The sequence below is a fragment of the Anarhichas minor genome, unplaced genomic scaffold (genome assembly GCF_050575085.1).
Source record: "Anarhichas minor isolate MPS153535 unplaced genomic scaffold, ASM5057508v1 ptg000021l, whole genome shotgun sequence".
Lineage (NCBI taxonomy): Eukaryota > Metazoa > Chordata > Actinopteri > Perciformes > Anarhichadidae > Anarhichas > Anarhichas minor.
In genome coordinates this window covers 1437566-1460437 of record NW_027466467.1, presented here as the reverse complement: position 1 = coordinate 1460437, position 22872 = coordinate 1437566, and the positions used below count along the sequence as shown (strand labels likewise).

General features: G+C 42.1%; 1 protein-coding gene across 1 annotated transcript in view; it reads right to left on the bottom strand.

Annotated features, from left to right (window-relative positions):
- grm7 (glutamate metabotropic receptor 7) overlaps nucleotides 1-22872 on the bottom strand; it is a 214091-nt gene that overhangs the window by 52302 nt on the left and 138917 nt on the right. Inside the window, exons 6-7 of the mRNA XM_076096108.1 lie at nucleotides 10169-10369; nucleotides 2371-2510 (exon numbers count right to left, since the gene is read on the bottom strand). Of these exons, the coding sequence (XP_075952223.1) occupies nucleotides 2371-2510; nucleotides 10169-10369 (341 nt within the window). The remainder of the gene's footprint in view (nucleotides 1-2370; nucleotides 2511-10168; nucleotides 10370-22872) is intronic.

The window sequence follows — 22872 nt, the reverse complement described above, 5'->3', positions numbered from 1 at the left end:
TAACTTGACGAAGAGCACCATCATGCTAGCAGCTCAGTGAGGTCGTACTTGATTCGGCCAGGCGGCAAACTCAGGTTCTGAAAAGTGAAACCAAAGCTTCATGTGTTAAACCTGCATTCTCTCTAGTGTCCACCAGGGGGCGACTCCTCTGGTTGTATAGAAGTCTATGAGAAAATGACTCTACTTCTCTCTTGATTTATTACCTCAGTAAACATTGTAAACATGAGTTTATGGTCTCAATCTCTAGTTTCAAGTCTTCTTCAATACAGCATGATGTTCATTTAGTACATTATGGTCCATTTAGAGTCAAACAGACCATAAAGCAGGGGATGCTTTAGGGCGGGGCTACCTTGTGATTGACAGGTCGCTACCAGAGCCGTATACAATGTCTCTACGTCACTCCTCCTCAGTCCAAGGTCCATGGTCACTTTCTTTCACTGGTTGCAAAAAACAAGATGGCGACGGCCAAAATCCAAGAATGGCCAAAAACACAAACACAAAGACTTCAAAACCGCAAGTCCCAAAAACAATGGGTGACGTCACTACGACTACGTCCACTTTTTGTATACAGTCTATGGTACATAGGTGCTTTGAGCTAAATGCTAACACAAGCATGGTAACATGCTCACAATGACGACGCTAACATGCTGATGTTGAGCAGGTGTTTACCACGTTCACCATCTTAGCTTAGCCTGTTAGCATGCTATGATGTTTTCTGTTCACTGTTTTCAGGACAAACTGTGAGTAAATTATTACTTTCTGTATTATACATTTTTTATCCATAAAGGTTTTATAACTGTAAAACTTCCTCAGAGACTAGAGAAGCTTTTTTAATCCGTTTAACGTCATCTCAATGTCAAGTGAGGAAGCCGAGCCGGAGAAACACTAATGCACATGCGCAGTGCGCTGCTCACTTACGCACACAGTCCGGTATGCAGTTCTTATACTACGTCCATGAGCTGAACAAGAGAAGCGGGTTAGAGGAATGTTTATGGATGATAGAACAATGTAAAGTCTGAAATACAGGCTTCTATTCCTTCATTTAGTGCACTTCACCCTGTTGAAAACATTGGTGTAGTGTGGTCCATTTGGCTCCGTTGGGCCGAGTCGGATCAAACAGCCTAATAAATGTGTAAACCTCTCACACTATCAGATAATCTCCTCTGTCCTCCAATTAGGAGACTGTGACGACGGGCGAATGTGGTGTGAACTGGCCTGATAATCCTCCAGCGTGTCCCCGGCTTGGCTCGGATAAAAACACATTACAGGGGAAAGCAGAATGTAACAGTGGTTCGTATTTCAGTTATTAACATAGGTGGATGCAAATTCTTTTAATCTGCTGGGAGGAATGTTTGCTTTGTTTGCCTTTAAAACGGCAGTAATTAACAAATGTAATGTATGATTAATAGACCTGCATATATATTCAAAGGTAGGTTTTTGTCCTATGGATCTGCTCTCATGTGTACTTTTCATTATGCTGACTCTCTTCTGGTCCTTACTCCTCTTTCTGATTAACAAGAGAAACAACTTTCTTCATTCATTACAAATATTTTACTCATCATGGATGATGCAACATTACAGTCGAGCAGGAGACGCAGTTGTCTTTCAGCAATAAACACATTTAAATCATCCATCTCCATCTCCATCCAGCTGCTTAACAATCGAGATCCACACCTCGGGTAGAAATGATATGTTCTGACGTGGATTAACATATTTTTTTCACTTTCCCTCAAACATTTGAGCAAATAAATCTTTTCTGCACATTAGAGGACCTTTTAATCACAGCATGTATTATTTAAAACATCATTTACAAACTAAATGCTGCTGCAAATCATTAATACATTTTAAAAATGCATCGGAACAGTGAAGTTATTTACACGCTGTGGTTCCACTGATCTGTACGCAGTATTAAAAAATGAGTTTTTTAATAAATGTGCAAATGGTGATACGGTTCATCGTAAGGAGGAAGATACAGAGACGGAAAAAATAAACAAAGCTAAAAATAGACGTGTCAAATGACGATTCAGGATTGGGCGTCTGGTTCCTCTAAAAACGCCTTCAGTGGGACGGACTGAGATGTGAGGAGAAGTGTACGTGAGGGAAACAAGGATGAAACTCAAGTGTCTCAGAGGAGACGAGGAAGGAGGAAACTATGACGGCGTATTTCAGGTCATTGTAGGTAAAATAAAAAAGAAGTTATTACGGAGCCGGAGGAAGGGGGTAAAACTCAGAAAGAAATCTTAAAATTTGCCAGAAACAAATTTGCTTTTTCTCTGAAATTATTATGGCAACTTAACAAGAAGAGAATGACAGAAAGAAGGACTAGAACAAGGCATTGGTTGTCCTCTACAGACAGCTCCATGAACTCACATTGAGCTGCAGGGCCTCGGTCCATTGTCCGATCACGCGGTAGCCCGGCACGGTGACGTTGTTCCACTGGTACTGAAACAGGTCGTAGCGTCCGGGGGCGTCGCCGTTGCGGTTGAAGGTCACTGAAGTACCAGCACTTCCTGTGGAGGACAAAATAGCCATTTAGTCGCTCGATCGAATCAATCAATCAATCAATCAATAAATACATCAATCAATCAATACATCAATCAATCAAGCTACTCTTGTAGATACAATCGTAGATTGTTGAAGAGTAAATGGACTGCATTTATAAAGTGTTTGTATCCAAACTGCTTTACGATTTGCGTTTCCTACACACAGTTTTGTACTTCCATCTTTATGAGGACTCTCCTTGACATATTGCATTCCTTAGCCCCATAGCCCCAAACCCAACCCTAAATAAGACTTAGCCTTCTAACCTGAACCTTAAAAAGTCTGAACCCTCAAACAGCTCTTTGAAGAAGTGAGGACCGGACAAAATGTGCTCACTTTCCAAAACTGTCCTCATTCTAAAGTTCTTGGTCCTCACAATGATAGATGTACAAACGCTCACATACACACACACACACACCCGGATGGCAGTGAGCTACCCTGCTAAGTGCTGCTCTGATCAGCAGCAGTTTGGGGTTCACTGGTCAAGTTTACATCCAAATTTAGTTCAAATTTTAGTTTGAATTTTCAGAAAATGGTGAAAATAAAAGATGGCTGAATGCTTGTTTCCATCCACTCCTGTTGTCTGGATGTGAGTTCACTGGTCGCTGTAGATAAACAGCCGGTGGAGCTAAATCTCCAGTTAAGCTGTAGATTGAAAAATCAGCTCGCTAAAATATATAAGCCGTCTGCTATCGACACGCCGAGGCCGAGGCACCCTTTAGTGTCAGTATGAAGAGCACTGAGCTTTCAACTAACTCCAATGTAAAGCCACCTGTGTTTATATGATGCTCTGGGAAATTGGTGTAGTATACGATGGATGGATGGATGGATGGATGGAGAGATGGATGGAGAGAGAGATGGATGAATGGATAGATGGATATATAGATGGAGAGAGAGACGGATGGATGGATAGATGGATGGATAGATGGATGGAGAGAGAGACGGATGGATGGATAGATGGAGAGAGAGACGGATGGATGGATGGCTGAGTCGTTAATTGATCAATTTTAAGTCCACCACGCTCTTTTCCTAAACAGAGTTGTTAAGTTGACTCGACCTGAATTCCTGTGAAGATGGAAGTTTATTTTGAATTCATTCAAGTATTATGATACATATTTTAGTATTAATGTGAGTTAAATAATGATTTCGATTATTTTTCATTATTGTTGTTATTGTTACTATTATTATTATCATTATTAATCATTTTGTTATTATTGTTATCACGATCAAAGAACCAGATATTTCCTAACACAGCTCGTCATCTTTTATTCTGATTTGCTCTTCATCCAAGACTCCGACCGTGAGTCACGTAACACTGTCTATGAATGGATGAATGGGCCTCTATGACTCTGTGAACAAAGTGGTTTAAAACACTGAACGAATGTAAATGAGCGAATACATCAGCCTCCCGTCAGGCCTGTAGCGCAGTAAACACCCCCCCCCCCCCCCCCCCACACACACACACATCTAGCTGACATTAAGGTTGTTTTTGGCACTTCCTCTCAGGACGGGTTGTCTCTCTGACCTCCCCGTCCTCCTTCTTCCTCTCTCTCTCTTTTATTATTCCTCTGTTCTTTCTACTCGGCGATGCTGGGAGGCCCCCTTGAAAGACACCGTGTTTATTTACTCTGGCTCGCCTTGCTTTAGGTGCAGGCCAGGACTCTCTTTCAAGTCTGTATTTAATTTAAGGCGAAAGGGAGGCAGATAGAGAGGGAAAGAGAAATGTGGTGAAAAGAGAAAGAGAGAGAGAGTAAAAGAAAGAAGGCTGACAGGCGGAGGAGAGGGGACAGATTGGGCTTCCTCTCTTCAAAATGAAATACAAAGAGAATCTTCCTCAGGTCAAAAATAACAGCTTCTGTTTTAATATACTTTTCTCTCAGTGACTGAAGTTTGAACCCTCCTCAGCAGCTTCAGCTCTTATTCTACTACATGTTGCTCTTTATTATTTTGCCACGCCTTCACTTCACCTTTAAATCATTCTTACATTTGTATTTCAAAACTATTATACTTTTACTTCACAGATGTGTGCTGATACATGCTAAGACGTGCATCTTACTCACGTGCATGAAGCATTATTCATGTGTGAGAGCATGCATGCATGCGTTAGTGCAGGCGTGTTCACAGGTCTGTTTGCGTGTTTGGTGGGATGGCTGCGTCATGCGTACTGAAGAATGTGCATTAATGCAATCAGACTGCCATCCCAGAATGAACTATCTCTGTGAGCAAAGTGTTGACTCCTGTCCGCTTCCCGCTCAGCCACTCAAATGTCCAATTGATCCGTTTCCATTGCACTTTGACGCACTTTGTGTTCATCGATACACCGACTTCCAGAGCAACCTGCTGAGCCACGGCCGTCCTATCAAAACTATAGTCAAGCATCAACAAAAGACAACATCAACAAAAAAAGTACCAAAATAATCCGACTGACCCTTGTTATCTATGAAGTGTGCAGCAAACTCTCAGTGACATGAAGGAGAATGTGTCAGATTCAGATTCACCAAAGTCACAGAAAAATACAAACTAACTAACCGATTGGAAGGATCAGCATCTCCCCTGTTCTGCAAGGTTAAAAATGTGCTTTTGTCAACGGAGTCTGGTGGCTTTAAAGAGAGCGTAGATGGATATATCGGAACGAGACATTTATTCACTCAGTCTGTTTCTGCTTTAGTGTCCACAAAAACTGTGACACCTCAGACAGGAAGCAGTTCTTTATGCACAAATTGAAAATGTGCATCCAAACAGGTGCATGGAATTTAAAGATCTAAATGATTTAAATTCAAAGGGTCATTGATGTCAGACAGAAGCAGACAAAAGCAGCTTCTCATTTCCAGCCGCCATACATCTATTCTCCCGGTGGCTACAACAGATTTCATCACAAGCTTTAAAGGACATATAAACGGGGAGAAGAGGAACGTTCTTATTATTACAATTCACAGAGAAGGTACAACCTGTTCTCAAACCCGATCTCTTGTTCCTCCTCGCTGATTTAAAGAGATTACCTCAGCGTTATTGAACAGATCCAACCATTGATCTTCATCCAGTCTTCTGATGTAAAAGCACATCCAATATTCAAAACTTTCAAACCGGATGCCACTTATCCAGGGCCGGAGATTGGAAGCAATTGTAGAAGAGGAGCACTTATGCTGCGTCGCAGGTCTATATGTAAAGTCAAAACAGCAAACTGCTTTCTATTCGGCTGAGCATGAAGGTGAGGAGCTACATGTATGTAGGAGGGCTGTTTTAGAGTGGCTGTGTCTACTTATCTAAAGTGGAAAGCAGTAATGGAACGTGTGTGGATACAGTACATGCTTCTACATGTGACGTTCATGTGGAGTCAGGAAAGAAGAAGCTGCTTTCATATAAAGCCTTTTTTTGTGTCTCTTGTGCCGAACAGATTATTTCAGGAAACCTTTGAGAAAAGACACTTCGACACAAAAGGCAAATCGTGATGTCGTCGAGTTACCCGTCACGCTCATAGGAAGGTCCGTGTTTTGTTTTTACAAAGATTTATTGCTCCATAAGTGAGATATTGATGTTTATAGATGCTTTCAATGATTTCCACAGACTGCAGAATCTTTCATGAGGAAAGAGTGAAAAACTGCCCGAAATTCTGTTTTTGAGATAAAATTGTAAAATTTACCACAATACATCGACTATCACATCCAAATTTTGGCATTTATTTATATTTATTAAGAGGAGAAGAACAGCTCAAAGAAGAAGAGGAGGAAGAAGAAGGAGGTGAAGGAGAAAGAAAAGGAGAAGAAGAAGAAGATTGTCATGAAGAAGAGCTTATTCTCTCTCATCTTCTGTCGTTGAGGCTCAATCTGGTTCGGTCTAATGAAAAGCGTGACCGCTTCTCATCCGCCCTCTTTGTGTCAAACACAGCAGGTTGATTGACAGCTGGGATCTCAAAGAGATCGACTCTCATTCTGAAAGAGGAGCAGACTATTTAAAGCGACGGTCTATCTGGTGTCTGCCGTTGAGCAGCTCCATCCTTGATTCCCGCCATGACCAGACAACTGCCTCAGATCAATACTTGGGTTAATCGCTACCACGGGCAACACACAGACCTCTTGATATTAAATGTATTTGGTTTCTCAGTCGATATTTGGCTCATGTTTGCTTCAATACAGAAAAAAAACAAAGGACAGAAAGCTTCGGTCTCATTTGTCGTATGAATCTTTTTCTTTCTTTATCAATTTCTAAATTGATTACGATCTGAGTGAAAGGAGATATGCTCTATTTAAAAAGAAAGTCATCCAGGAGCAGCTCTGCAGAGATGCTGGGGGCCGATTCCTTCTGTGGTTCTTCTGTGTGTAATTATTTGGACTCCAGTAAACGGTGAGTGAGCAGTTCAACTGCCACTTTCATTCTAAATTAGCACGCGGGCGCCTTTGCTAATTAGCTGATAGAAGTATCTCTCTGGAGGGGCGGATTTCTCTCTGTCTCGTGCATCACAACTATAAAACTATGCAAATGATCGTCTGAATAATAATGCAGGTAAAACATGCAAATAGCTCAAAGTGGAAATGTAATATTTACAAAAAGGGGCTAAATAGTTCAACACTAAGTGTATATTATATTAGCTATTACTACTTATTACTACGGAGGGTTTGAAGGGCCCAATCTAAATACAACTAAAAGTCATTATGTCCTTTCATTTTAAATGAGACGTTTCATTTGTGATTGATTGAAGAAGGCGTCTTCCTCCAGCAGCATGGGTCATGAAGCTGCACTCTTCTGTCTCCGTGTCAGTGTTGTATTCATGTGTACATTGGTGAAGCCCGTTAGAAGTTCTACGAAGATATTAAGGTTTTAAATGTTGCACAAGATTAAACACGTTGTACCAACTAACCACTGTTGTGTAATGTTAAAGTGTTGTGGGGGGGGGGGGGGGGGGGGGGGGGGGGGGGGGGGTCACGAGGAGGGTTAAAAAAGACATGAGTAACTTACTACTTATTACAGCGTGAAACATAAGGTCCAGCCTCCCTCACCACCCCGACCGTTCTGCACGGTCCCGTTGGTTCAAGCAGCAGACTGAAGGTTTGGTGAAGGTGTGTCTATTGTTACAGCAATCTTTCCCTCATCCGAACTAAAGCACTGCGAGTGTCTTAACACAACATAAAAAGTCTAATCATGCTTTAGCTGCAACAGCTTGTAATACGTGTTAAATCTCATCTCTTAATTACGCTGATGAAAGACATAATCCAGACAGCATTATGCTCCCTTCACAATGTGTTAGGCTACACAAATGATAAGCACCGTCACTCGCACGAAACATCCACCCTTCAGCTCGAGGCTGCCGGACTAGAAACAATAACATCACAATGCAAAATACTCGTATAATAACTATGCATTTCATTTGCATCTTGGCCGGAGAATGAAACGTCTTCGAAGGCCGACTGCTCGCTCGCTAAGGAGCTCGGTCCTTTATTACGGGACATTTGAACAGAGGAGCAGGTTGATGGAGTTCCTCGGGCGGTTTATGTTCCAAAACAGTGAAGTGAATGGAAAGTATGTTTGGAAAGAGAACATCGTACCACCTGGCACAGTCAGCCAGCGACTTAATGACCGACTTCAGAGAGCAGTCATTGTGTGCGATGGGCCAATAAAAGTCTTAATGATTGCTCCTTTAAGACCAAAGCTGTACATCATCTCACTTTACAGCACCTGTTCACAAACACACTTTCAAAAGAGGTTCCTTCACTGCTCAGTTGATTCTGTGTATCTTCAGCTAGTATTACCTCCCCATGGTGAATCAGATTAATGCACCGCTGCACAGTCCATACATATTTTAATAACATTATTTAAATGAACATTATTTAAAGGGGAGTTGTTTTTAGTAACGTTGTTTTTAGTAACGTTGTTTAAGTACATTTGTTCCGCTTGATTTGTAACGTTATGTAGGAAAGTCTGCTCAGGACGGCTGTTGTTTGTGTACGTAGTAACGTAGTAACGTTGTTACGGTGTTTGCTTATCTTAACCTAACCAATCTCTTCACAACAATAACCATGCGTCATTATAAATTTCTGCAAGCGTGATACAAGGCTGACATAAAAGGGTTTGGAAAAGAAACATACGTTTGCAGAAACGTACGATGACAACATCTTTTCTGGAAACTGGATTGCTGTTACGGGTCTGTACATGTACAGTCCATTGGACCAGTTATTAAAAGCATGTCATGTGTGTTGCAGCGCACACAGCATCTCACATGAGTTCAATTCCACACAGGCCCGTTGCAGAGGAAGTCGTATGCTGTGCAGATTGTAAAGCCCTCTCAGGCCAAAAGATTTTTAATTGTCTTTACGGCTCTAGCCGCCCTCTCACTCTTCGGTGAATTATTCCCATAATATAACTGATAAAATACGTTTACAAATGAGCCTCCATGTGGGAACAGTTTGAAATTCGCGAGCAGACAGCCCACGACTAAAAGCGTCGGTCCAGTCGGGTGCCTAATGGCTGGTGACACGCCCATCAAGAGCCATTGTGGACGCGTATCGATACAGATTATTCAATGATTGAACTGATCAGGGATCAGATAAAACGCTACAGCAGTTTCTGTACGATCGTATGTGTTGACATCACTGGAGCGGCTTTAATGAGACAGATACCGACGGCTTGAAGCTCCTGTTATCACAGTCACAGACCCTGGAGGTTATTTACAGAGTGCGAGAGGAGCAAAGATTACACAATGTGTCCTGGAGAGAACAGATTACACCTCTTCTACATGAATGACTCTCAGAGCTCCTCTCTCACAGACCGCTTCAATCTGTCTGCAATGTTTATCGGATGCATTTAAACTGAGCTTTTATAAATACAGAAGAATTAATTCATGTATTATCAGTCAGTAAAAGTAGCAATACCACAGCGAAAGAAATACGCAGTTACAAGTTCTACATTAAAGAGTTTACCTGGGTACAAATACAAAAGTCTGAGCATCCTAATCTACTGCACCAGAGTTCATTATTGGATAATAATCACTGACAGATGAAAGTGTATATCACTAATGTTTAACCACTTTCTACATGGCCTCAGTCTATAATTTATTCATTAACTATATTTTTAATTAATAATCTGAGTCTGCAACATAACTAAAGCTTTCAAATAAGAGTGCAGTAGAAAGTACGATATTTAGCAGAAGTACAAGTAAAAGTGCGTCTAAATTAAACTACAATACTTGAGCGTGTCTCTATAAACTATAAGCTGTGAGGTGGAGATGGGACTCTTCTTCTGCACTTCAGCATAAGACGTTCAGGTGAGTGTCTAAAAAAACCAATGCAGGATTTTCAGTACAAGACACGAGTTGCATTGTGAGATCAAACAGTAACAACACATTAGAAAAAGAGAACAGAACTCCACACATGGCACGACGGAGAGCTCGGTTATGATGGAAAGATAAAAGCCCTTAAGGCCGTCATACGGAGGCAATTTTACGAGACAATCAAGACACTTTTATAACCAGGAGTTTTTTTTACGATCAGCGTCAGTTGGCTACTTTGGTAGATTTACAATTTATTCCATCTGAAGCTGCTCTCGTCCTAAAGATTCACAGGCGTATCTCGGCCTTGGAGGACATATAAGTGCACTTTACGTCCTGCAGAAGGACAGGACCATCCGTCCCGCTCACCGTTGAAGCTGACGCTGCGGATGTACTTGAGTAGTTTCTTCCCTCCAGCCAGGTCCATCTCGGGGCAGATGCCGGAGTTCTCCGGACACAGGTCCCTCTGCATGTTGTGGAGGGCGTGGGCCATGGCGTACACGGCGTCGATCACGAACTGGACCTTACCCTCCTGCTCGTACTTGGAGTCGATGCTGATGCGCTCCTGACCTGAGAGAGACAGACGGAGACGACGGACAACGTAAGTGACTATCACATTGAAACACAATGGCAACCGTTTAATCCATGTTCCTCTCTGGATGAATTGCAATAACTTTTGCTTCATGACCAAATACGTCTAACTCCCATCAGCCCCAGCGGTACTTTGTACCCAACTACACATTCATTATAAGCAGGTTTTGACGTGAAGCTATAAACTGGATTGTTTCTGTAGGAAAAGAAAGAAAAAGTTCCGAACTAATTATTTTCATTGTGTAATAATCTGCTGATTAAGTTCTTTGGTTTGTAAGAAATAGTGAAAATAGAGAGACATGTCGTCACAATTACCCAGAATACCTTTCACAAAGTTTGTTAAGTCAAACCAACACTCCAAACCTCGACATCTTTACTAACATTGTAAAAAGGAAAAGAAGCATAAATCTGGATCCATGAAACGTCTTTACATGAAACATAACCTCAAAAATAAGTTTCTAATTCATTTCCTCATCCGTAGATGTGAGTAGCCGCGGAGTCACCAAACAGAACGTGTTGGTGTTTCTTTCTGTTCTCTAGTTGAGTGTAAATGTTGCACACTCAGCTCGTTTTACAGATAACAGCCGAGCGTTTCATTTTGTCGAATGGCTGACTCGCAGCATTAACGTTAATGAGCTACAGCTGATAGCATCAGTCAGCTAAAAGTGAGGAGACTTTGTCATCCATATGAACCCGACTTCAAACAAAAACAGATTCTCTGTTTCTTACAAAAGTAAAAGACCTTAAACAGCCTTCCTGTTCACGCTGGACAAACTGTTTCAAATACTAAATCATATAAAGACATTTTATTGGAACGGACCACACGTCATGATCGATGGGAACCACTGGTTGAACCTTTAGCAATGTATTTTATTTTGAAATCTTATCAAACTGTACTATCTTAATGCTGATTGTAGTGCTGGGCAGTCTGGTGAAACCAGTTCCTATATATTAAAAGCTCTTCTATGCGAGTGCTGTCCTCCCGAGAGCCTGTCTCAGCAGAGGAGACGAGTGTCCCAAACAGCAGCAGCTTCCATGTGGAGTCCGATAACAGGATTATGATGTCTGCTGTGTCAGTGTGACAATAAAAAGGGAGGAAATTGTTCTTTTATGAACTGCTGGCTGGACATGTGGTCCGTGCTGATATGATGGAGGGGCGCTCGCTGTTATAGGTTGTTTCAAATATTAGATATGTTTTGTTTAAACGGAAGTAATCAGTAATTGATTTGTTTCACCTCCTGCTGACTGTAGAAGTCAAACCTTCTAAAAGGAAAGAAGAATGTTTTCTCCAACACGAGGTAACAGCGTTTATAACGTCTCTTATGAAGCTCCTTTTCTTCTAGTCGAGACTCAATCATTCATCAGTTTCATGATTCAAACAAACTACATTTAAACAATGACAAATGCATTTTTTATGTTAAAAGAAATTGGCCAGCTAGCATTGCTAATAGCCTCTTAACATTGCTAATAGCCTCTTAACATTGCTAACGGGCGGCGTACGTCGCTAACAACCTGAAGACATCGCTATCAGCCTTCTGACAGCGCTAAAGGCCGGCTAACATTGCTAACAGAACTATCGCCACCTCTTATTTCTTTCTCTCTCTTTTTGTGTTCACTTTCTCATTTTCAGTAGTTACTTAATAAATAGATTTTGCGTAGTCGACAGTGAGCAATGTGAACTTGCCCATGTGATTCCAACGTGTAACGGTTGATATACATACTGATTGTTTATTGGACCGGACCAACTAAAGAATGGGAGAAACAACAGAAGAATTAAAGAAATCAGACAAATGGAAATAAAAAGGTTATTTCATGGTCTGCCAGTCCTGTCTGATCACTGCTTAAAGACGCCTGATTAAAGCAAGTAATCCTGATTTGGCGCCTCTAATACTAAAGCAGTAGCACAATGGTAAGAAATATAAATCTTATAACAAGGATAAAAACTTCATCATCATCATCATCATCATCGTGACAATATCTCCATTTGTGATCGAGCCCTTGATAATCTTTGCAAAAGATACGTAATAAAAATAAAAACAAAGAAGCTTCTGTGAGGATTAAGTTGCCTGATGATGACGAGGAGAGAGATGCAATCACATTCAGACAATCACAGAGACAGTGGGGCGGATTGTAGCTCGGTGAAATTCGTTGCGCATTTCCCTGCGACGCACAATCACTGAGTAATTGTTTTCATGGTGTTTTCATGAGACTGGTGGAAACGTTATGCAGACAAACAACTAAAGCAGTTTAAAAGGCAGCAGCTGCAGGGCCTCGGCTTTCAGAAGAAGTTTGGGTTCTTAAAAAAAAGAAATAACAAAAAAGACTTTGAAGGACGTTGATATTTTGTTATTTTACAGTTTCTGCTGCAGGAATGAGTCATAAAAACCCAGAAAAGACTTTTTCTTTTTATGCCTGAGATCAGAAAACTTAAAGTAAGACGGATATTTGTACCACATAACAGTACAAATAATAATATTAATAAATTATTGCGCAGATACTGTAGGTGTGAAAGACACCAGTACTTTGCTTGATTACTTAAACAAGAAAGAAGTTACAAGATAATCCGACACATCTCCAACGGACCAATCAACAGCGCAGGTACCTGGAGAATCATTCATGCTGAGAATGAAGAAGACGAGGCAACGAGCAGCTGCATGCTTCTTTGTGTGACTACACGGTGGCGTGCTGGAGAGCAGCAGCAGCATCGCAGCAAATATAGGAGTTCATTATGATTATGCGTGCGTGTGAAAGAGCAGCAGATACTGCCGGGATTTCTTGATCCACCCCATTAACTTCCTTGTGTGTCTCTGCCCCTTTTTTTTTTTTTCCAATTGTCATTTGCTTTCATGCTCTTCATTGCTCCCTCTCTCCTCTCATGCAATCTCTCTCCATTGTGTCTCCTCCTCTTTCTTTCTCTTCAACACTTTTCTCTCCTACAGACCACACAGACACACAGACACACACACGCACAGACGCACAGACACACAGACGCACAGACGCACAGACACACAGACACACAGACGCACAGACACACAGACACACACACGCACAGACGCACAGACGCACAGACGCACACACGCACAGACGCACAGACGCACAGACGCACAGACACACACACGCACCGGCTTTCTATCATCAAACTAAATAAACATTCAGTTCAACCAGCTTTAAGTTATTTACATTATTAGCAGTTTCCACAAACAATCACTGAACCTGCAGATGTTTTGAGGGTTTGGAAGCAGATTTATCAATGTCAATTAAAAATGTCACCCAATTATGATGTGATATGTAATATATATGTTTAATAACTTATAATAAGAAGAATATTTATAATAATAATAATGACATTTGGACTGATGATAATATCATCAACAATAAATAATATAATTCTATTCAGCTTGTTACACAACTGTAATAGTCAGTTTCACACTGGACTGTGTGGAGCCAACAATGATGAGTCTCCACTGTGTGCGTCAGGATGAAGAAATGCATTCATAATATAATCAAATTAAATATTAAAAAACACAATTACTTCCTGAAACGCTCAAGGTGAATTGTGTAACACGTTTCCTCCTACACTCACGCAGACATCTTCGTCTTAGAGAGCTGAGCTCAACTATGAGTGGGACGTCTTTGTTTTATCATCAGCTGACATCGGGAACCTGGATCTTCTCTCCACAAAGAGTCAACAGTTATATATAAAGATATTTCTTTAAGAAATCTCAAACACATTTTTATCAAAAAGTCCTTGAGAAGTTTGGTCCCTCTCAGCTGCTTCCATACGTCATTCATAAGAATCTGAAGGTCTTAAAGGGGAACTGCAGTATTTTCATCCATCCCTATTTCCCCATGTTTTCGTGTCTTACTGACTAATAGGGACGACAGATTTTGAGGTCGGTCCAGTATTGACTGACAGCGCTGCAGAAGACAGCTGCTCACAAGCTGCAATATAATCATATCAGAGCAATTTGTTACTGTCAATTTACGTTATAACATTATAGAAAGAGTCTCGCTCAAGGAGAAGTCTCGTTCTGGAATTTCATGAGGTGACATGTTGCTGGAATAAAAGCGAGGGCCAGTCGGGCAGAGTTTGTTGTGTTGGAGTACAGGAAGCAGCGAGTGTTCAATGTCATGGCTGGATGTTTAGATGACTTCAACAATGTGGTCTTTGACTCCAGGACTAGCAAGTTAACGACACACGTGATTACCAACTCACAATATTAGCCAGCTAACAACTAATGTGACGAGCTAGTTAACGACTCACGTGACTAGCTAGTTAATGACTCACATGACTAGCGAGTTATTGATTCACGTGACTAGCGAGTTATCGACTCACGTGACTAGCGAGTTATCGATTCACGTGACTAGCGAGTTATCGATTCACGTGACTAGCGAGTTATCGATTCACGTGACTAGCTAGTTAACGACTCACGTGACTAGCGAGTTAACGACTCACGTGACTAGCGAGTTATCGACTCACGTGACTAGCGAGTTATCGATTCACGTGACTAGCTAGTTAACGACTCACGTGACTAGCTAGTTAACGACTCACGTGACTAGCGAGTTAACGACTCACGTGACTAGCGAGTTATCGACTCACGTGACTAGCGAGTTATCGATTCACGTGACTAGCGAGTTATCGATTCACGTGACTAGCGAGTTATCAATTCACGTGACTAGCGAGTTAATGACTCACGTGACTAGCTAGTTAACGACTCACGTGACTAGCTAGTTAACGACTCACATGACTAGTGAGTTATCGATTCACGTGAATAGTGAGTTAATGTCTCACGTGACTAGCGACTCTCGTGACTGGCGACTCTCGTGACTAGTGAGAATAACAAAATGAGTCACGTGACCAACGACTTGACAAAATGAGTTAACGTTGACTTTTAGTTTCACACGGAACGACAGCATTCTCCTCGGTGAAAGTCCTGTTTTTGGTGAAAGTGTTTCATTTTTACCAATTTACTTAAGATTTCATTGAGCTTTATTCTCCTTACAAAATGAATCAAAACAGTGACAACGAGGAACATCGTGAGTTGATAATTATGAAATATGAAACTTCTAATATCATTGAAATCTCCATTTTAATTGTATTTGTTTATTGGTTTTCTTCACCCATGAACTGGTCTCCTGTAAGCTGAGGACACATTTGGGAGAATGAATCTTTAAGTTTTGTTTTGTTTTAAAAAAATTAAAAAATGATCATTATGCGAGGGTGTGCATGCAGACAAATATGTTGTGTTGTTCAGAGCCTCGGCCTCAGCTGGGATCTCATTAACTGACACTGTCAGCTATGCAGCTCCCGTATCACTGAATATATTTCTAGAACAATCACATATGAGCTGAATTATGTATGTAGCCACCCTCTCTCTCTCCTCTACACAAACAAATCCCAGTTTAACCTTTGCTCGCTCATAAACACAGAGAGGAGACGTCGTTTCCTCCAGAATATTCAGAGTCCTCCGAGAAATTACATTTTCAGGGATAAATGTCCGGAGTCAAGAACGTCACACTTGAGATATAACCGGCTTCCATCCTTCCAAAACCGATATTTGGTCTGACCAAACTATATTTTACTCATATTTCAAGACAACAAATGCTTCCTGACCTGTGAACATGTGAAACACACCAAATGATTCGATCTCACCGACTCCTGAAGGGAGACAAAAGTTCAAAGCAAACGGATGAACGCCAAAAACTCTGCTCTCACAGACTCTAGGTCTGCGTGAGCGTCACCAAACATCACTACATCAGTATTAATCAGAATACCTAACTGAGGCTTACATTTCATTAATTTTTGTTTGCTGAATAATTGTGACAGACAGTTCAAATCGTTCAAGTGCATTGGTGCTGCAAACTGCATTTCACTCTCATGCATTGTTGGTAAATTATATGTTAACAGCTTTATTTCCCCTCCAGATGTGTGCAGGCAGTGAATCCATGTAAATCAAGGCTGCACGATACCTACCGGCCTCCCTGTTATTGTCTTCTATTGCAAAATGTTTCCGCACCGATTTGTTGTTATCAGAACAGTTATTATGAGCAGCAATGAGAAGGCCATTCATGTGTTGTATGTTGTCTTCTGCAGAAGCAAATAAACCATCTTTTGGGTCGTGCCCTATCCGCGTCTGTTACGTAAGGATCGGAGAAAGCTCCAATTATCCAGGATTAATCTCAGTCCACAGACACTATTCATTCCCTCAGCTGGTGATGGTGTATTTTTGTTTAAAGGGATCGTGATCCAACAAAAACACAGCAACCAAAATGCAGAAAAATCTCAGTCTATTTTTATATCGACATTCCCCGTAAACTGAAGTGCACAAAATCCCACGAGACTTTTCTGAAATGCCGAAAAAAACACTTTGCATCAATCATCATGCATCGTTCATTGCTCAAAGGTTTAGCTGAAAAGCAAGAACCTGTAAACAAAACAGCGCTGTATCGTAGTTTGTACCTCATCGGCTGTACCTTCTGTCTCTGTGCTGGTTCAGCAGACTGTGTAGTTTGTGACTGTAAGACAGATACCTGCATCACATGTACATCTGCCCTGTTTCTCTCTCTCTGTCTGTCTGTCACACTTCCAGGATTCGCTCTGAAATGAAGCACCTTCTTCAGAACCCCGGAACGTTACTGCATCATCGCACGGCTCGTGCTCCGCTCCCAACAATGGCAGCATTGTGTTTAGAGAGTGGAGTCTGTTCGCCTGAGCAGCGGAGACCCGCACGGCGCTGCCATGGATATAGACACGTGAAGGCTGGTTTAAATGGAATGAGGTCAAGTTTGAATGCAGCAGAAGAAGAAGAAACACGCAGTGGAACAAATGAACTGCAGCTCAGAGCGTCGTTCTTTTTCTTTCTTCCTCCAGGTGCAGGTGAGACGCGTTCTCCAAAGCAGACTCACCAGCTTGTGTGTGATTGGTGCGAGTGTTTGGAAGGAGAATACTGGCAAGACATCAAATATAGCATGGTCAGCACACCTAAGCTTCACACTATGACACTCTGGGATCCTCTAGTCAGTCTGTCCGTTTTGGACGTTTCAATATAAGTTTTTATACATGAAGAGTGTCTTTTCAAAATTAACTTCCATCTTCACAGGAAGTGCATGACTAGTGACTCACGCACGGGAGTCACGTGACTAGTGACACTAAAAACTGATTAACAACTCAGGAGACTAACGACACTAATGAGTCACATGACTAACGAGACTACCAGGTGACTAAGTACACTAACGACTCTCGTGACTAATGACTCACATGCATAGCGAGTGACAGACGACTCACGGGACGATCAACTTTCGTGAGATTCGAGACCAACGACCCTAACGACTGACGTAAGGACTTAAGTGACAAACAGTTACTTCTACTTTGAAACGGGACACGAACAGCGGTCTCCTGGGTGAAAGTCCTGTTTGTTTGACCCATCCAGACATGAATATATTGGTATTTGAGAGCCGTGGGCAACGTATTCTAATGACGTAGGAAGGGGAGCCACATCTGAAGATTTCACAATCCTTTCCTGAACCCAACATAGTTGTTTTGTTGCCTAAACATTCCTAAACTGTTTCCTGTGAAGACGCAAGTTTGTTTTGAAAAGACATTTATCTTAAGATGTACGAACCTTTGTATGAAGATACAGTGGATTCAAAGTTACAATCATAACTACATTACATAATTACATATAAGGAAATGAAATGTGAGGATAAGATCCACATTCTGAGCATTAAACCTTTTTCTCCTCATTTATTTATCTGAATTCTAAGCTTGATTCTGAGGTTGAGCCGCAGTAACCAGAGCGGCAGACATAATTCATTATTGTTATGCATGAAATATGGATGATAATAACCTGCTCACAGTAATAGAATAAGGCATTTCAATATCCACAGTGAAGTCAGAGAGTGGTGGATAAAAGGAATCACAAAGAAGTATCATCAAAAAGATAACCTGCCTGAAACCAAGTCAGGATTCCTGTTTCATTCTTCTGAATAAACCCGGATGACTGTTTTCATCGTGAAACATATTGAAGGAGGCTGAACAAACAACCAGCATTTACATTCAATTCAACATCACTCAAAACCTTCACCCTCCATCAAACAGGTTGGAATGGGAATGGCCTCTGGGGGGGGGGGGGGGGGGGGGGGCACAGGATGAGCAGCAAACAACATGAAAAAAATAAAGAAATGAATCAGAAGGCAGAGCCGGATCGGTGTGTGTGGTGTTTGTTGTGGGATGTTATTTATTATTTGTCTTTTGGTGTGAAGTCTCTTACATAAATGATGAGAGGAGATAAAATGGAAGAGGTAGTTTTGGCGGAGGATGAGTGAAACACAGAAGGAGACATGCTATCAATAAACGCTCCCCAGTAATCCCATCACAGGCAGAGACAGCAGCGGAGCTAGCCAGGCCGCTAATAGCACGACACCAGGAGCCCGTTAGCGCCACAGACCCCCGATCCAACACGGAGCTCCAGCTCACTCATTCCAACACTGAGTGGTATTACTGTGCTCATGGATCTGTACTCATTCCGAGCCTCCTCCTGCGATTCCTTCATCTGCTTTACAAGGTTCAAGTCAACTCTTATCTTGAAGAACAGACATTTTGAAGAGATACACGTTTGATGAATCACAATCACTTTGTTTTATTGGAAACATTTACACATGTTAAATAGTATATGAGACCAAATGACTGGATTTAGGGGGAGCTAAACTCTCATTCTCCTAATTTCCTCTCATCAGTAAAACAAACGTATGCTAGCCTTTCATATTAGATTCAATGTTACGAGTAATACGAACAGTCAGGCTCCCTCATGTGGCTCAAAGATGTACTGCAGATATAAATACATCTGCAGAGACAAATTTAGAACCAGTGATATGTTGACATAAGTCATCCGCTGCCACTGAAACGAAGGTTATTATATCAAATACTTCCACTTTTCAGCTAGATAGTATGAGGCGTCTTATAGGACAACGTCAAGCTGATTCCATGCATCACTGCTTGTGTTTTAGTTTGAATGAAGTGCATTTTGCGATGCCTGTATTGTTTTGGACGATGTGTTCTGCTAACAGCTAACAGAACTACCAGCACACTCACTGCTCAGTACATCGCCGCCACTCAGCCGCTGCCAGCCGTCAGACAGGTTGGTGCATTTATGTTTTCCGCTAGATAGTAAGACGTGTCTTGTACGAAGACTTTACGGTCCGTTAGTGTCTAGACGAGGTTAGCCAGCTGTGGGTTGTATTCAGTACATCCCAGAATACTGCAGTTGTCGTTGCAGACACACCTGGAGGAGATCTGCACTCTACTGAGTGCACCTTCCTACTTAGATAACATCATTCTGCTGTGCACAGCCAACGACGCCTGTTTGTTCTGAGTGCAAATAAAATCAAACTAATACTGCTGACTGACAAACCAGAAAATGAACAACTCCGTTCTGAAGACACAATATCCAGGATGTACTATAAATATCCAGCTTAGACATTCAGTGTGCTGTGACACCAGAAGCAGATGTTCTTACCCATTTAACAACTGGCTCGCTTTGCTCCCAGCGCTCAGTTGTTATCCTTAATAACAGCCTCGCCATCTGCTGAAGAGAATGACTCCTCCTGACCGGTGAGCGCCGTGTGCCGTGACATTGTTAGAAGCTGTTTTAGCAAAAGTGTGAGGGGAGCCGGCTGTTCTCAGCTCAGCGATCGACGGGCTGCGCACACTGACAGCACCAATAATTACTCCGGGTATCTGCTGCCATGTGGCTGCAGCTCTGAGCAGACACTGATCGGAGACTTCCTATCTCTTGTTAGGAGGCCTCCGGAGGCCCGACTATCCTATACTCTAACCCCTCTCTATTTCCTTGCCTGAAGCAAAGGGACCCGGAGCTTTATGTTCTCTTATAAACAGGAGTCTCTCAGTCCCTCTCTCCTCTCTGTGACCTGCTCATATCTGTCTCCCACTCTCCATCACACACACACACACTAAACAGGACGCCCATCGGACCCCACTGGCATCACTTTATCTTGGCTCCAGCCTACAAAGGCACCGCGAGCACAATGTTATCCTGGCAGCTTGCTGCTGCCCCCAGCTACGGCTCTGTGTGAACGTCCTCGCCCACTGACTGCAGGCTATTAGGCCTTTCCCCCTGTAACCTCAGACGGGTCCTCTGCCTCCGGTTCTGCTCTTGTCCCCTCTGCTCACCTGCATGATTTCGTCATCAATACTCTAACACTTACATCTGCTTACAGCTACATCATAGGCTGTTATAAACCATGTATTACATGTCTGTATATCGTTATAAATGCTGAATAAGGGGATTAAAGTGAAGTGTTGCCGTGGTGTATCACATATTTTACAAATCAGACTGGATTTCACGAATCATATATTTAAATAGATTACTCTTTGAGGTCTTTAATCCCTGAAAGTTGACGCAATAAACACAAAGCATGAAGCATAAAATATCATCCTATTGGCAAATATAATTACTTCCACATTTTCAAATGGATAACACTGCAGCAATTAAGCAGCACAAAGCCACTGAGTGCGACTAACGGTTCACTGTAAAGTAGCCACCTCCTCTAAACAAACCCGACGCCAGCGTCCTAATGCCGCACCATGTGGCAGCTTTATTACGGCAATAAGAGCTGATGGAATGTTCTTTCTTGAGATTATGGGCACGGCGCCGATGTGTGGCCGCAGACCGACCACGATACATTAACCAGCATCGTTGGGGCCGCTGTGTTTATTTTCTACATTGCTTGAATAATCATGTGGTCCTGTCCGTCCATTCATCTTGTTCTGGGTTGCAGAGGGAGAAGTTTTATCCCAGCATGCACTGGGGTAGAGGTAGGGCATCCACTGCAGGACTAACACACACTCAGATTCCCAACTAGAGTTCAGTCTGCAGTCACAGATTCTGCTATAATGCATGTCCCTGCACCGTGGGGGACAAACAGAAAGGTCTCCAGTCAGCCGACTCAAGTCCCAGACCTGGTCCCAGTCTGTCAGCGCTGGTGCACGATAACGACCCTGCCTCTGAAAAATCACGCTACACGACTTGTTTTCCCAGTTTGGTTGTGGTGTGAAACTAAATCACGCTGTCAATAAAATTCACTAAAGGAGAAGGCGGGCCACCATGCAGGCACAGACCCAAATAAATAGAGCTAAGCGTCTATTGTTTTTATTACTATTTGGCAGGTTAATAACGTGTTTGAGGGGAACAGAATCAATCAATGGCAGGTTCGTAAGTATTGATCAGGATTTGTCTTTTTTCTTCGTAGGCAAATGTAAGGGAACAGTGGTATACGGTATCTAGTAGCTCAAGTAGCATAGGAGGGCTAACATTAGTTAATGACGTGCTAACGTACTCTGCTAATGTTAGCTCCACAGGTTTGTAGGTAGAAACAGGTAATAAAAGATGATTTGAGAAGGTGTGAGTCATCGATAACCACATGAAGCCATTACTGTCATCGGCGTATGGACGCACACAGTCACACAAATGAACACATGACCTGTAATCTCCCCAGGACGACGTCTGGCGGAGATTACAGGTTACAGGTGCAGCATCAACATTTTGCAATGTAGAAGATATTGTTGAATACTGAATCTTCAGCATTATACTGATAAAAATGCATTTTGAAAACCATAATCATCCTCACCCGTTGATCCCTGGAATTGGGGTTTAGTAAAGTGTCACTAATAGTGTTCATAATGGGCCTCGTGTCGCAGCTCTGTCTCAGCATTGGTCCACTGCCCACTGACTCTTCAGCAAACATTTATATCTGTTAAGCAATTCAGGAGATTTACTGCTGACAAATAACTCGACATAAATCTGCTGTTGTAGATTATTATTATTATTATTACATAATATTCAGGAGACTGTGCTGATGTTGAATAACATAACAGACGGTGGCGACACAGATGGTGAACTCATCGCTGCCACTTGTTGATCTGGCACCCATCCAATGTTTGAGAGTGTTTGTCCTGACCCTATTAGTCCTTGCACCATTGGATCCCTATCACAGCGATGCATCCCGTCACCTTCATGTATGTGTATCTGTGACAGTATACCGTCCGGCTGTTTATCCGTCTGTGAGGACTCACGACTCACTCTGAAGCCGAGCGCGTTGATTCATTATCTTCTGATATGAGGGCAGCGAATTGAACATTCTTGTTGTGGGGCGACAGTGCTCGCCGCTGAGACGCTGTGCTTCCACACAGTCTCATCTTTTATTCATGTGTTTCAGTGAAAGCTGAGGAATGTAAAAACACGCATTGGTCCGTCCAAAATGAGCTACTTGTTAGCTTCCAGCTAACTATCTACAAGTAGGCCAGGTAATTAGAGCAAACAGATAACACGAGGTGATGTCATCATGTACAACAGTACTGATTTATCGTTTTCCTGTTCGACTTTCCAAAACGACTGTTGTTGTGACACTTGGTGCCAAAAAGCTCAGAAACATTGCAGGCTGTAAACTCTTGGATGAACAGGCTT